The 15,022-nt window shown below is 43.1% G+C and overlaps 2 protein-coding genes across 2 annotated transcripts in view; both read left to right on the top strand.

The window, feature by feature from the left end:
- Nucleotides 1-15,022, top strand: part of MSANTD3 (Myb/SANT DNA binding domain containing 3) — a 177,614-nt gene that overhangs the window by 49,922 nt on the left and 112,670 nt on the right. The window lies entirely within an intron of this gene.
- AHRR (aryl hydrocarbon receptor repressor) overlaps nucleotides 1-15,022 on the top strand; it is a 47,312-nt gene that overhangs the window by 27,837 nt on the left and 4,453 nt on the right. The window contains exons 4-10 of the mRNA XM_081884007.1: nucleotides 3,934-4,034; nucleotides 7,507-7,596; nucleotides 8,086-8,215; nucleotides 8,684-8,817; nucleotides 10,540-10,739; nucleotides 11,409-11,470; nucleotides 12,559-12,700. Coding sequence (XP_081740133.1) covers nucleotides 3,934-4,034; nucleotides 7,507-7,596; nucleotides 8,086-8,215; nucleotides 8,684-8,817; nucleotides 10,540-10,739; nucleotides 11,409-11,470; nucleotides 12,559-12,700 — 859 coding nt within the window. The remainder of the gene's footprint in view (nucleotides 1-3,933; nucleotides 4,035-7,506; nucleotides 7,597-8,085; nucleotides 8,216-8,683; nucleotides 8,818-10,539; nucleotides 10,740-11,408; nucleotides 11,471-12,558; nucleotides 12,701-15,022) is intronic.

The raw sequence follows: 15,022 nt of genomic DNA, 5'->3' as shown, positions 1-15,022 counted from the left end.
AGATTGAGCAGCCCTTGGCTAGATGGACCAAGAGATAAGGCAGCATCATACTTCCTGTAAGACAGTTCAATATTATTTTTTCCATATTGCAAATGGAGTATTGCAACAGAATGGCTTCCCTAAGCCTCAGGGCAAAGGTTGAATATAAAACGGGACTATCCAGATTCATAGTTCAGTTTCCAAACTGCAATACTATAAGAGAGTCAGCAATGTCGTATATCCAGAATTTACAATCAGGAGGTATAGAACCAGTCTTCAGAAATGACATTCACATGGAAAATGAGTCTGTTGAGTCCAGGGAGAAGAGGTATCTTGATGGGTGCAAAATAGAATGGCAGGTGTGTTGCTTTTGTTTCCCCCCCCCATAAATGTTATGTTAATGTATTACATGTCCCCCTCTTTTTTCTTCCCTTATGGTACTTGTGTGTTTGAGTGATTATGTGTGTATTGCTGTAAGTTGCTTGGAGACCTTCGGGTGATAAATGTACAATAGGTTTAACAAAAAGAATTGAAATGGATAAATAATATAAAGGCTGAGTTGAATTGCAAACGAGTAGGATCTTGTTTATTGTTAGCATTATTGGTGTCACTATTGTTGCAGTTGTGAAATATGTTGGATATTGCAATAGGTTATGCTTAATTAATTTGCTTAATTAATTATATATTGAGCCACTCTACTTGCTTTAATTGTTCTTTTGTATGATTTGGAGTTGGCCGCTGGCTAAGCAGTGAAGTTTTTATTATGTATTTCTTTGTTTTTTTATCTTGTATGTTTATGTTGTGAACCGCCCTGAGATCTATGGAGGAAGGGTAGTATACAAATTTAATAAGTCATAATGAATAATGTCAGGGAACTGCCATCGGAGCCAGAGGCGGAGGGAAGGCTCCAGAGGGATGCCGGAGAGGGCCCCAGTAGGGAGAGAGGCAGCCCATCTGCTGGGGAAGGAAATCAGCGTAACACCAGTGGAGAAGGGGAGCAGATGGGGGAATCGGAGGGGAGGCTCCAGGACTCCTCGCCGGAGACCAGCGGGGAGAGCACGGGTCCTCCGCTGTCCACACCCTCCCTGCGCAGAAGACTTCCGCGCAGGGAGAGTAGGCGGAGACTTGGAGTCAAAGAACTTCTTTGCTGGAAGAAGTTCAAGAAACGCCCACTGACGGATTCTGCCAGCGATTGAGACAGCCATGGGTGAAAGGCTGTCCAGACAGAAAGGGTTCAACCAGGCAACCTAGCCAGGAGTGGTGGCAACTTACGCACGAGCAACCCCTAGAACCATTACAAATAATGATAAAGATTTTGAGATCTAATAGTACAACTTGCAATCCTCCTGCACTTAAACTATGCGGCCAGCCCTTTATCTGGATTCAATGGCTAAAGACAGGCATCGCCAGGTCAGTTCATGTGATGGCTAAATACATTGTTCTAATGTATTTTTAGCGATAAAGGCCTACTTGAATCTTTCAGCACTGAAAAAACCATTTGGGTCCCAGATCTACTATCCTGAATCAAGCGCTCCGTGTATAAATGCTTCTCATTGCAGGTTTAGCCCTCGCTTTTGTGTTTAACACTTGGAACATCTTTATTTCCTGCACATTTAAGTGACTTTCTTGTCTTAGAAATGTTTCTAAAGCACTGTGGGTTACACTGTCAGTTAAGTGTTCATGTATGCAAGTTGTCTGTTCCCATGAGAGTTAAGGGAAACTACCCTGCGTGGAACTGTAATTTGCAAGTAGCAAATGCTTTCAGTATACGTCAAACTATTTTGACATGTTACAGCTATGTGCATATCTCCTTTCAGCATACTGAGCTTCACACACAATTTCCTTTTAGGCAGAAAAAGCTTTTTTTAAAAATCTGTTTGCATATTTATTAACCCGCCGGTCCCTTTGAAAGCTAGAGGGCAGCACAGCAGAATACTATTTTTCATAATTTTTCTTGTGTTGCAGGCATAATTCTATACCCATTCTTACTATTCCTCGGGCTATAGAGCTTTACATATTCTGCTTACAGAAAATCCCGGCAAACACAACTACTGTACTAGCTTAAGCTTTCTTCCATTCTGCAATGAAAAACTTTACTTGAAAGAGAGATTATTTTAATTTGCTGGTTTCCTCTCTTCCTCTAATGCATTACTATCTTGTTTTAAAAGTCCATTACTTGGGTTTTATTATTAGCAGACAAAAATACAGAATTAGGTTCCATTACATGAAGGCTTAACCTTCACGAAGAGCATTCGGAGCGAGCCAGGCGTCATCAATATTTAACAGCTGTTGTTATGAAGCATTTCTTGGGGGAATGTGGGCTCTCTGCTCGCACGCAAGGGCTTAAACAAGAGCCAGGCCACTGTCAGTTGCATGGAAAGATTGACAGTCTGTTCTCATAGCGTGACAGCAAAGCCTTGGTTACTCAGCGCAATTCTTTTATACCAAAGGCATGTTTTCCCCCTGGTGTTTCTGGAAAAAAACAAAACAAAAAAACACACAGCTCTGTTGGGGAGGAGGGGAAGGAAGCAGAGGGTGGAGTTTTCAATTGCGGAGGTGGCTGAGTGCCCAGCAGTTGCTCACATCCAGGGAAGATACATTGGCAAGCTCTGATCACGCAACCTGCAAAACGCTTGGAGTTGCTTATTGGAAGATGGTACCACCTCGTGGAAATATAAAGCTCAAACGGGAGAGCAATTTTGGCTTATTTTAAGGGGCAAGTATTCAAAAGAGAGAGACGCGGGTGACGCTGTGGGTTAAACCACAGAGCCTAGGGCTTGCCGATCAGAAGGTTGGCGGTTTGAATCCCCTTGACGGGGTGAGCTCCCGTTCCTTGGTTCCTGCTCCTGCCAACCTAGCAGTTCGAAAGCATGTCAAAGTGCAAGTAGATAAATAGGTACCACTCCGGCGGGAAGGTAAACGGTGTTTCCGTGCACTGCTCTGGTTTGCCAGAATCGGCTTAGTTATGCTGGCCACATGACCCGGAAGCTGTATGCTGGCTCCCTCAGCCAATAAAGCGAGATGAGTGCCGCAACCCCAGAGTCGGCCACGACTGGACCTAATGGTCAGGGGTCCCTTTACCTTTTCATTCAAAAGTGAAGGTTGTATTTTGCTGATTTCTGTATCTTAAATGTCTGCCTGTGCATCTGAAACACCAAAGAACATTCAAATCTTCTCCCAAGGGGAAAAAGGAGAGGGGGAGACAGTTACATGGGGGAGAAAAAGGCACTGCATTACTGCTGGCATTGTTGAGCCTGACACTGTTAGACACCACAACCCTTTATGCAGTGGGTGCCTTGGGCGCAACAACTGTCAAAAGAGCCAGCCCCGTGTCTGGCTGAGCAACCAGCCGCAGCCATGGGAGATGCCACAGAGCTTAGGGTGGAGGCATGGCAGCTATTGAGGGGAAGGACACCCTTCTCAAGAGCACCGTGAGAACTGCAACGAGCGGAACACAAGCCTCATATCCCCATCTGCCTCGTGTCGCCCTGCCAACACAAAGTGCAGGCTGTCTTTTTCTCATTGTGAACCAGGTGTTTGCGGTCCTGCAGGCTATTGAGGACTGATAATTTGGATTAGTTTGTTACTAATTATTAGTTTTAGTTATTAGTATTAGTTATTAGTTTCTTATTAGTTATTATTAGTCAGAGAAGACTCCCTGGAAAAGACCCTGATGTTGGGAAAGATGGAGGGCACAAGGAGAAGGGGGCGACAGAGGACGAGATGGTTGGATAGTGTTTTCGAGGTTACCAGCATGAGTTTGACCAAACTGCAGGAGGCAGTGGAGGACAGAGGTGCCTGGCGTTCTCTGGTCCATGGGGTCACGAAGAGTCGGACACGACTAAACGACTAAACAACAACAACAAATTAGTTTCTTACAATAAAATTTCGGTTGCTCTTGTTTTACACATTGCCACTTATGTGAAATATGTACCGATTCATCCTTTCCAACAGCTGTTCAGGAGAAGTGTTTGAAAAAGCATGCAGGTCATGAAATAAAGGAAGTTGACATGCTCAAGGAGCCTGCCATACCAGAAGGTGGATTCTTACTGGAGGTGAGTGATAGACAGCGTTTCTTGAACTTCTGAAACACAGGGCGGCAAATAAGACTGCTAAAGCGCCAACCTCTCATACATTTTTACCAACCCAATCGCCAACATTTACTTATGTTAGTTATGGCCTGAAAGAAAAAAACAAATCCAGCTTTTCTAAGATGAATGTAGCTTTCTGTTTGTAGTAGATTCCTACCCATCACAGGAAAACAGGTGAGTGACTGGCATGTAGGTCATCTTGCAGTTTTTGTGGCTTCAGCTGGGGCTGCCATCTGGTGGAGCTGACTGCCATGGTGAATGGTCAGTGCACAAGTACAGGTTACTCTGCCTGGAAAGAGTGGTACAAAAGAGAACCGTTAACAAGTCCTTAGTGAAGAACCATAAGCCCGAAAAGGAACAGAGCGACTCATGACTAAGTCGGTCATTGGGAGCAAAATGAAATACTTGCAGCTGGTCCTGGGAAGGCTCTGTGAGACCACACTATATAAGCCTTCAGAAGAGGTGCAGTAGCTGCTGAAACAACATGCATCTTTCAGCTCCCCTGAGTCACTTTACTTGCCATACCTGTTGACTGACCTCTTGTACAGGGGCTCAGTCCCTTTTCTCCTCACTTTAAAATGGATCCCACACACAGAGCTGTGTGCCCCAGTACAAATGGAAGGCCATTTCTCTAGCCTGTCTGCCTTTCCCATCTCTATGTTTACAAGCCCACATCCTTGTGAAAGAAATAACAGGGATGTGTGTTCTGTTTCCAAATTCTGAAAATAGCCATTTGGAAAATAGGCCCACCCTAATGGGCAGAAAAAGGGCAATGTGCTCATAAATGAAGCTGTTCCAGATAAACTAAAAGTTCAGGGTCTAAAAATGTAGTACCACGTTGCGTGACTTGAAAATATGTCAAGGCAAGGCATGTTTCAAGGCTTTGGTGGTTTATGCTTTGGTAGCTATAGCAACTTCCTTGCTGGAGATTGCAATACAGTCCACTCTTATTTACTTCAAGTAACAATAGTAAGAGAAATAAATGTGGCTATGGAGTTCACTTAAAAAAACAAAAAACCTTTTACTAACTGTGACCTTGACCAAGACGTCTTTGAAGTAGTTCTTGGCAGACTTTCAGATAAAGCATTGGAAGAAAATACACTCTTTATTATAAAAGCTGTTGCCAAGAGAGGTTAGGGCTACCTCACAATATTTGTCTGCATTAATGTTTCTAAAACACGCTTCTTGCAAAAAAATGATAACTTTAATCTGACAAATACTTTGAACATTAAACTTACTGTGAACTGTGATGGGCTAATCGTTAAGTAGCACTTTGTGACCATGTAATTAGATCTGCACATTGAGCAAAGAAAACAGAGTACATTTTCAAGCCGTGTACTTTTTTTTCTCGGGTGGGGGAGAGAGAAAAAATTATTCTGTTCCTTCTGCAAAATTTGAGACTTAAAAAAATCCCATTCTATTTTATCATCAACAAATGTTTACAGTGCATATTTGTTTCAAGTGCTTATCCTAGAATAGAAATTTTGCCTGTACAGTAATTGAATCCATGTGGATATACAACATGCTGTCATTTATTCTCATAGACTAAAGAGTAGCATTGTTTATTTGCAAGTCTCCTTGGTACTATAAACATCATTTTTTTAAAAGGATTCTAAAAACATTTTAGAAGCCAGCTAGGCTGTTTTATTAACAAAACAAATATAGGATTCATAGCACATTGATAAGAGTTTTGATCATACAGTATTTGTTTTCCCCCTTAAAAATTAGCAGCCGGATTATCAGGTCCCAATCTGAGAAATGGAAAGGGACAGAGTTGACTATATCAGAGTTTGGCTGTGTTACCTATTATTTTTTCAGACCGTTGAATGTATGGGGCAAGTTACAGAGCAACATAAGATTCTAAAATACCAGTTCCAGGGAGCTTGCATGCGTCGGGCTGGTTCACACTTGACCCATGCCTAGGAAACATGCGTCTGACTGGTTTTCCACATGCCATGTTCTTTCTAGGCACAGATCCCCATATTTTTTTTGTGCCAAATTGCAACAAATGTCAATCTGGAGAAAAACTGGTAAACAGTGGGTTTTCCCAATGGGGAAAGTGGAAGTGTGGGGGAACTCTTAGTGTTGATCTGCATTCTAGAAGAAAATCCCAAGGAACCACCGCACATAGTATTTCCTATAAGAGGTTAGAGGAGAAAGACAGTACAAGTTGAATGCAAAAGGAACAGTCTTTGTGGCGGCTGAAGGCAGGGGCTTCTCTGCAGGGTAAACATTGCAGACTCTGGAAAGCAAGGATCAAGAGGGAAGTAGCTCAGTGCAGAACAAGAAGCTTCTTGATGGCTCTGGCACCTTCTTGGCTCTTGCCATAGAACAGGGGTCTGCAACCTTTAAGACAGAAAGAGCCACTTGGACCCGTTTCTGAAGAAAAAAACAAACTGGGAGCCGCAAAACTCGTCATTATAAAAATAACTTTGTCACTTTTTTATTATTTCTTTGTTTGGCCCCTCAGAATTACTCCTCCTCATAGAAATAAACGTTAAATTAACAAGTTACCTTTTTGTGTGTGTGTGTTCTTCACTCCCCTTCAAAACAGTGACCAGCGTACATGCCCCCTTTCAATGCAGTGACCAGCGTACATGCCCCTTACAATGTAGCGGGCGGGAAGGTGACGTCGGGACGGTGCGTGACTAACGCACGCACCGCCCTCATGCGACGTCACAGCCAGTACAGCGCCCGCCACAGTGGGGAGTGTCGGGGCACACAATACGCCTCCTCCCCTCGCTAGTATCCGCCCCGGAGCCGCGGCAAAGGTGTAAAAGAGCCACATGTGGCTCCGGAGCCGCGGGTTGCAGACCCCTGCCATAGAATATTGTATGCCATTGATTAGCAAATGCCATCCAGGATCTCCAAAGCCTGATGGAGGCACAAGCATTATCAAGATCACTGAAATGCTCCCAGTCCAGAGGGTTTGGATCATACAGCTTGTTGTACCGTACCACACAGTGATTTATAACTAGATTTTTCAAGGAAAGCCCATAGTTAGGGCATCCTGCTGAACTAATTCAGATATATATTTTTAAAACCGCATGAAGACATCTTCTCTGTAAAGATCACATTTCATCACCCTTGTCTCCTTTGAGGAGAAGGCTGTGATGATGATAGTAATAATCAGTGCTTTTTTCTTTAAAAAAATGTTTAGGGGTACTCTCATTTTGACTGAAGAAAATCACCACTTTATAGTTCAAATTGAGAAAAATAAATACAGTAAATGGGGTATGCACACCCCTGCTTTCCCCTGGAAAAAAGCACTGGTAATAATATTACGCCCCCCCCCCCAAATCCTTATTATTTACCATGTGTGTATATTCACTATTTGGCAGCTTAAGAAAAAAGATGACACCTGTAATGAATAAGTAAAATATATTTCTGGCCATTTTGTTTCATCATTTCTTCCTTTGCTTTTCTTCTTCCATAGTCACTGAGCGGTTTTGTTCTGGTGGTGAGTGCTGATGGAATGATATTCTATGCATCACCAACAATTGTGGATTATCTAGGATTTCACCAGGTAAGGGGATTAAATTAAATATGTGAATTCTTACATATTTTGCTATATTTGTATTCAGTCTTCCATTTTGCTCCATTTTTGGGGTCAAAAACTCTAAAAATCATACCAGTACTTCATATCCCTTTATAAACATACACCAAGAAGAATCTGTATACAGTCTCAAAATGGTATTGTGTGTTAAAGGAACTCTGATTATAGTATGTCCACCCAAATAGCATTCAGTTGCCCACAGTCTTGGGCTCACTTACACACAAATTGTTGTCCTTTGGGCTGAAAACCTCCCCTTGTTGCCCCTTGTTCCAGGCCATAATAGCAATTTAAATGCCGTAGCTTGGAGTGAAATGGAGGGACTGATTCTTTCCTATGAGAAAAGGTATTAGCTTTCCAAAAAGAAACAAACCCCAAAACTTATTTGTGCTATATTTTAAAAAAATGTGATTGATCAGATGCCAAAGACAGTATGAATGTAATCAAATATTATTATTTTAGACTGACGTAATGCATCAAAATATATATGATTACGTTCATGTGGATGACCGGCAGGATTTCTGCAAACAACTACACTGGGCCATGAATCCGCCACAACTCATTTCTGGACAACATATGCCAACGGAGTCAGGTATGTTTGGTTAACAGTCTGTCAATACAGGTAGATACCTGCAAGATAATGGTGTGGAGGGAAGGAGGAAGAAATGGGGCAGAGGTGGGGAGATCTTTCCTTATCTCATTTACCCACCCACTTGCCATTGGTCACACTCTCTGCTTTCATTTTGCTTTGCTCCACCCCCCACCCCCATCATTTGCTCTATGCACTGCTACTCTTCCCTGCCATCTCAATCTCTGATTCCACCTTACAGGCAGCCCTGCCCCCAGGAATCCTGGGAACTGTAGTTTAAGGGTACTGGGAATTGTAGTTCTAAGAGGGGTAAACTAGTTCCCAAAGTTCTTTTAAATGATTGTGGTGTGGATGTGAGTTCTCGCTCTCTTTTTCCCTCACTCTCTCTCACGGACGCACCCTTCCTCAGATGCGTGCTTGTTTTATCTGTTGTCATTGTTGGAATTGTAACTTTCATTTCACATTTTTTAGGAGAAGAATTCATCCTTAATGAAATGTTTAAAGCACAGGAGGGTAGCAGTACGCCATCAGACTTTTCATCCTTTTTAACTCGGTGCTTCACTTGTCGAATTCGCTGCCTTTTAGACAGTACTTCTGGCTTCCGTGTAAGTAAATCTTACGTGTTATTAGTTCATTTCAAAATAATGACGTGTGTGAAATGTGGAAATCTTGAAACAGAGCATTCTTTATAAAGGCATCCCCCCCCCCTTTATGCATGTTCTACTCGTTCGCAACTACGTTTACATGCAGTGCCAGGAAATAAGTAAATAATCCAATTCATACCTGGAAATGTCCTCATGGCTCGCAAGCAGACCCTCCCTGGAGCCTGAAGAGGATGGATGAAGCCCTGAAGCGACTGGAGGCGCAACAGGGCTTTGTTTACACTGTTCAGCCTCCTTGGCTAACAACTTTCCTGCGCATCCACCTGCCGGCTCCAGAGCTTCAATCCTAGTTGTGGATATTTTGGGATACATAATTTTTTATCTGGATTGGAGAGAGCGGCAGATGGGATGTTTAGGCGGTGCTCCCCACTTTACACAATTTTCACTTATGCCCACGGGGGGCCTGGAACATAACCCCCATGTAAGTTTCAATTATTTTCCTAAAGTATTGCTGCTGCTGCAACATTGCAGTAAAGGGGTGCAATATTGCAACTACAATGCCTACATTTCAGGAGGGAACTATATGACGGGTGAGAAATGGGAGAGTTAAAGATTGCTTCCCTCCCCTTTCTGCTGCTGGAAGTCTTCCATCATTGGAACAGGATCACTGGATACAACCATTCACAGCTGATGGTGTGCATGAGGTTCTCTTGCACAAAAATGGCTTTTCTGGTTCCACACAGAAAGCTGCCTTCTACTGTCCACAGTGGGGGGGCAGTTTCTGTGCAGGGTTTCAGACAAGGGTCTCCTAGCATTAGCTGGTGACGCCAGGGATGGAGCTCGGAAACATTTGATGGCAACTCACATCCTCTGCCAGCGAGCCATGGCGCTTCTGCAGGTTTTTGGACAGTATGCAATTTTTCTGAGAACCAAAGTAGTGGAAGCTGTTTCTGCACAGCTGGATCTCAGAATGACTCATAAGGAGGAGCCAGTGGGTCAGATTTATTACTTTTTAAAGCACGTTTCCACTCTCATACTTTCATGTGGCTCAGGATGGAATACGTGGAGTTTTTCACATCTCAGCTCATAGAATCGTAGAGTTGTAGAGTTGCTTCCTTCCTTGTGAGCTGGGCAAATGAGAGGAAGACCAGCCCAGAGAAACCTAGCGACTTCACAGCAATGGATCCAAACTACAAGAAGATTCCACCTAAACATTAGGAAGAACTTCCTGACAGTAAGAGCTGTTTGACAGTGGAATTTGCTGCCAAGGAGTGTGGTGGAGTCTCCTTCTTTGGAGGTCTTGAAGCAGAGGCTTGACAACCATATGTCAGGAGTGCTCTGATGGTGTTTCCTGCTTGGCAGGGGGTTGGACTCGATGGCCCTTGGGGTCTCTTCCAACTCTATGATTCTATGATTCTAAACAGTTATTGAAGCCCAAGTCAACCCAAAGTCTTACACTCCATCTGATACACCTCACTGGATCGTGATATGATTCCTTGCCACATCGGAGTTGTCTCCACTGTGTTATCCATGTGGATCTTCTCAAGGTAGTGGTAGGGATTCTAGCTACATCCAGGTGACTATGGCAACGTATGACTCTACCCAATGATAGGAACCAAGCAAGCAGAGGAAGAACATTACAATTTGATGAGGTTTACACATTTCAAATGGTTTTTTGTGGAACAATGCTTGCCAACTTTCTCCCGTGTTTTCCCTGTTTTCCAGGCGATGCACTTTCAAGGCAAACTGAAATTTCTCTTTGGGCAGAAAAAGAAGTCATCCTCAGGAGCAATATTACACCCTCAGCTGTCCTTATTCTGCATAGTGGTGCCACTTCTGATTCCTTCTGTGACTGACATGAAGCTAAAAAGCCTTTTTGTGAAATCAAAATGCAGATCTGATCAAGCAGCCACAACAGATGCAAAGCAAGTACAAATGCATCTTGAGACTTCTTATTATTATTTGTCACAGCCCCCAGACCCCAAGTTCTCATTGTGCCTGAGCAATAGAAGCTCAGAGCAGGGGCTGGATCCATTCCACAGCCTGGTGGGGGCAAAGAGAAAGGCAGGTAACAGTTGGTGACGCCAAGGCTAAAAATGGGCAAAGCACTGTAAAGCTACAGTCCTGTGTATGCACACATAAGAGTAAGGTTCTTTTTTGTCATTGTTTCAGATATATTGAATTTTCTCCTCTGTGCTTAGTGCTACCACTCAAATCACTCATGATCTGGCAAATGCTGCACTGACAACCTGCCAGTAAATAACGTCAATACAATACCTGTCAAACGTGTAGCATCTTGCATTCCATCAATACTTTTTGTCCTGTAATGGGATAAAGGGACATGCCCAAACATATAATTGCACTACAGTACTTGAAACGTATTCTGTAGCATTCTAAGAATGATTAATCCAGTCATATGACTTCTGCTACGAACCCAAGTAAGATAATGGATGTATTGATGTGCAAATTCTTTCAATGTGGAATTCAGAAGTTGCTTTGAAGTGCTTTTTTGTGGCATTTACTATGACAGTGGCATGCATGCATGTCCATAGTGTAATTTATAAAAACGTTTTGGTTTTATTTAATCTTTGCAGCTCAAAGGCTATTTCTGAACAGTATATGGCTGATCTTCACAGAAGGAATGCTTTCCAAGAAGGTATCGTTTTCACCAGTGGTTTTTAAAATCATTATTCTGCATTTATCCATGTAATAACTTTATGTGGTGTTTGCTTGAATTTTTCTTTCAAGGTAAAACTTCCCCATTTTCCTTTGCAGTTGCTATTGTGGCTCAGGTTGCTGATATATAAATGGATTGCAGCAGCTATCCTCTTGAAACATTTGCCATTCTTTAGCAGTTCGAAAGCACGTCAAGTTCAAGTAGATAAATAGTTACCGCTCCGGCGGAAATGGCGTTTCCGTGCACTGCTCTGGTTCGCCAGAAGCGGCTTAGTCATGCTGGCCACATGACCCAGAAGCTGTTTGCGGACAAACACCAGCTCCCTGGGCCTATAGAGCGGAATGAGCGTGCAACCCCGGAGTCATCTGCGACTGGACTTAATAGTCAGGGGTACCTTTACCTTTTTAATCCATTAATGCAAGTGGAGACCCTTGAGATTTCACACAAATGTTGTTATGGGTTCCACCCCCACCCACCAAAGAACTGGAGGGCTGCATGTAGCAGTTCACTGGAGAAAGAGGTTGGGGGTGACCAAGTTCCCTCCCCAACTCTAGTCGCAGATTATGCTTTGTCAGCCTGCCAGGCTTTCTCCTTCAAGTTTTTTTGCTTTATTGACTGGTCTGCATTGTTTTGGCTTTACTGGTTATGTTTTTTTGCCATTTTAAATTAAAATGTCCCAGAGATATAAAAGTAACGTACCCCCCAAAATAACTGCCCTACCTCCCCTGTGAAATTAAAGACCGCCTTTGCACTAGCTAGCTAGAGGTTTCTGTACAGATTTCACACATTTAGGTGTTGCTATCTAGTTATTCCGGCTGGCTGAACAAGCATATATAGTGCCGAAACAGTGCGATTGAAAGGGGTTTAAATCGAAGCAGCGTGCTTTCATGCAATGGTTCTCCCGTATTAGGCAATGACAAACTTAGACTTATGTTTTCTCCATCCTGAATGAGTGTTCAGTGCTTCATTGAATAGATAGATTGCGTACTTATCAGATGCTAAAGCATTTATGAAGTAGCATACTTAAAATATTTTACACCAAAAACATTGCCCTTCAAATTTTATAGGAAAGAATAATAGAGAAAATGGAATTTCTCTGAAGAGGCTGCAAGCAAACGAAGACCATTGGGTTTGGATACAGGCCAGTACTCAAGTTCAATACCGAAATGGTTCTTCAGAATATGCCATTGCTCTACAGCAAACTCCCAAGTAAGTATGCTTAAAACATAAGCATTTCAAAATATAAATATATTGCGTGAGAAATAAGCTAAGAGGAAAGATTGCTTTTTTGTCGTTCTGACTGGTGTAGAAAGTGCAACATTCAGCTAAAGACTCACGGCCCAAGAATTGAATGGCCACCCAAGTAGCAGTTGCTCATGAGCATGGATGTTTCTGGAGTCAGATGATAATAATTTAATAATAATAGTTTATTATTTATACCCTGCCCATCTGGCCGGGTTTCCCCAGCCACTGAGTGGGTAACGGGAGCTGGCTGCTGGTGGGACAGTGAGTCTGGGCGTGGACCCCTGTGCCATTGCAGCATGGGACTCTGCTTCAAGGGAGTTCTTTAGACCAGTGTTTCCCAACCTTGGGCCTCCAGCTGTTTTTGGACTACAACTCCCATCATCCCTAGCTAGCAAGACCAGTGGTCAGGGATGATGGGAATTGTAGTTCAAAAACAGCTGGAGGACCAAGGTTGGGAAACACTGCTTTAGACCACAATGCTATCCACTCCTGTTGCCTCCTAGCTCCTTTCTGGTCCCGGTGCCCATCCATCACAGATCTTCTGTGCCCTATCGTCTCTGGCTGGTTTCCAGGTGACACCCCCTCCTCGTGTGGCTCATGAAGTCTGCAGTTCCCATAAGCTCTGACATGCTGTACTTTATACACTAATTTGAAAATACTGTTGCTTACGAGGATAACCTGTAGCATCTCACCAAAAGCATCTGCTTGCCTAAACAATTGCTGATTTTTGTTGGATCTACCTTTTGAATTTTTAAACAATTCAGACACATGGAGGTGAGAGTTGAAGTCAGACCAATATTGCTTTGGTTGGCATGTTTCTAAACACAGCTTAGAATTTTATTCTCACTACCAAGGCCTCCCTCTACTGGTCAATAATGTCAGTATTTGTAATCACATCCTTTCTGATCTGCTTGTGGGCAGACGTCTCAGTGGCCATGAGCAAAGCTCTTACCTGTGCAAGTATTCCATACAGTTGAAAGCGTGTTTAAAAGGTGCTTACCACCATGTGCTAGAAGACATGGAGCCAGCCATTTTGTGAATGTTTTTGATTCAATTATTGCTTTTGATTTTTTTGGAAGCTATGTACTCCCTTTCTCCCATGCTGGAGTTCACACCCAGATAGATAAATAGATACATGAGCACTCATACAAACTGCTTGTTAGCTGTTTCCCCTCATAACAAGGCTAGCTCACCTCATTTGTTACATACAAATATTGTTGCTGGATCAAGGGTTTAGTTACCAGGAGCAACCAGAGATTTTGGTCATACACAATGAGGCTTAAAAAACCTTTTTTTACATACTGTAAGCCCATAACTGGGGACACGGGTGGCGCTGTGGGTTAAACCACAGAGCCTAGGGCTTGCCGATCAGAAGGTCAGCGGTTCGAATCCCTGCGACAGGGTGAGCTCCCGCTGCTCGGTCCCTGCTCCTGCCAACCTAGCAGTTCGAAAGCACATCAAATTGCAAGTAGATAAATAGGTACCACTCCGGCGGGAAGGTAAACGGCGTTTCCGTGTGCTGCTCTGGTTCGCCAGAAGCGGCTTTGTCATGCTGGCCACATGACCTGGAAGCTGTATGCCGGCTCCCTTGGCCAATAAAGCGAGATGAGCACCGCAACCCCAGAGTCGGTCACGACTGGACCTAATGGTCAGGGGTCCCTTTACCTTTACCTTTAAGCCCACAACTTATGCATTCAGCTTTACAGGCTTGGCAAAAAAATTTAAAAGGGCAGTGGGCATTTGGGGGGGACGGGACGTGGAGAATCCCAACTGCCATTCAACCCAGTGTGTTTTCACTATACACCATTTTGACTTAGGCACAGTCCCTGGAAGATAATCCCCACATAAATTGTGGGTTTACTGTGTAGGCTTATGAGATCTAGTCTGACGGTGGTGTCTCAGGAAGAAGTGTGCTCCAGAATACCCATTGCTGGAAATGGCAGGAGGGTGCCAATCAGACATTGCATGTTAGATATATTTCACCACCAAACCATACATGATTTTTTAAAAAAATTATTTTTAAAATTTTAAAACTACAAACTCATATATAGCGTGAAAGGCAAAACATGATAAGAAAAGTGGAAAAGGAGGGAGAAGGAATGTTGGGGAAATAGTTTACACAATGATATTAAATTAACATCAAAAAGAAAAACTCTATATGAGTTATTCAATCTGCTACCCTCTCATTCCAAAAATGACTTATTGGAGAGGTGCTTTCATTCTTGTCAGGAGTGGGCTGATTAACAGTCTGTTGCAGGTGCATTCTGGTGCTTAACAAATAGATTA

This window comes from Podarcis melisellensis, assembly GCF_964234715.1.
Source record: "Podarcis melisellensis genome assembly, chromosome: 13".
Lineage (NCBI taxonomy): Eukaryota > Metazoa > Chordata > Lepidosauria > Squamata > Lacertidae > Podarcis > Podarcis melisellensis.
The sequence above is the reverse complement of the archived record's forward strand: the minus strand, read 5'-3'. Positions and strand labels throughout refer to the sequence as shown.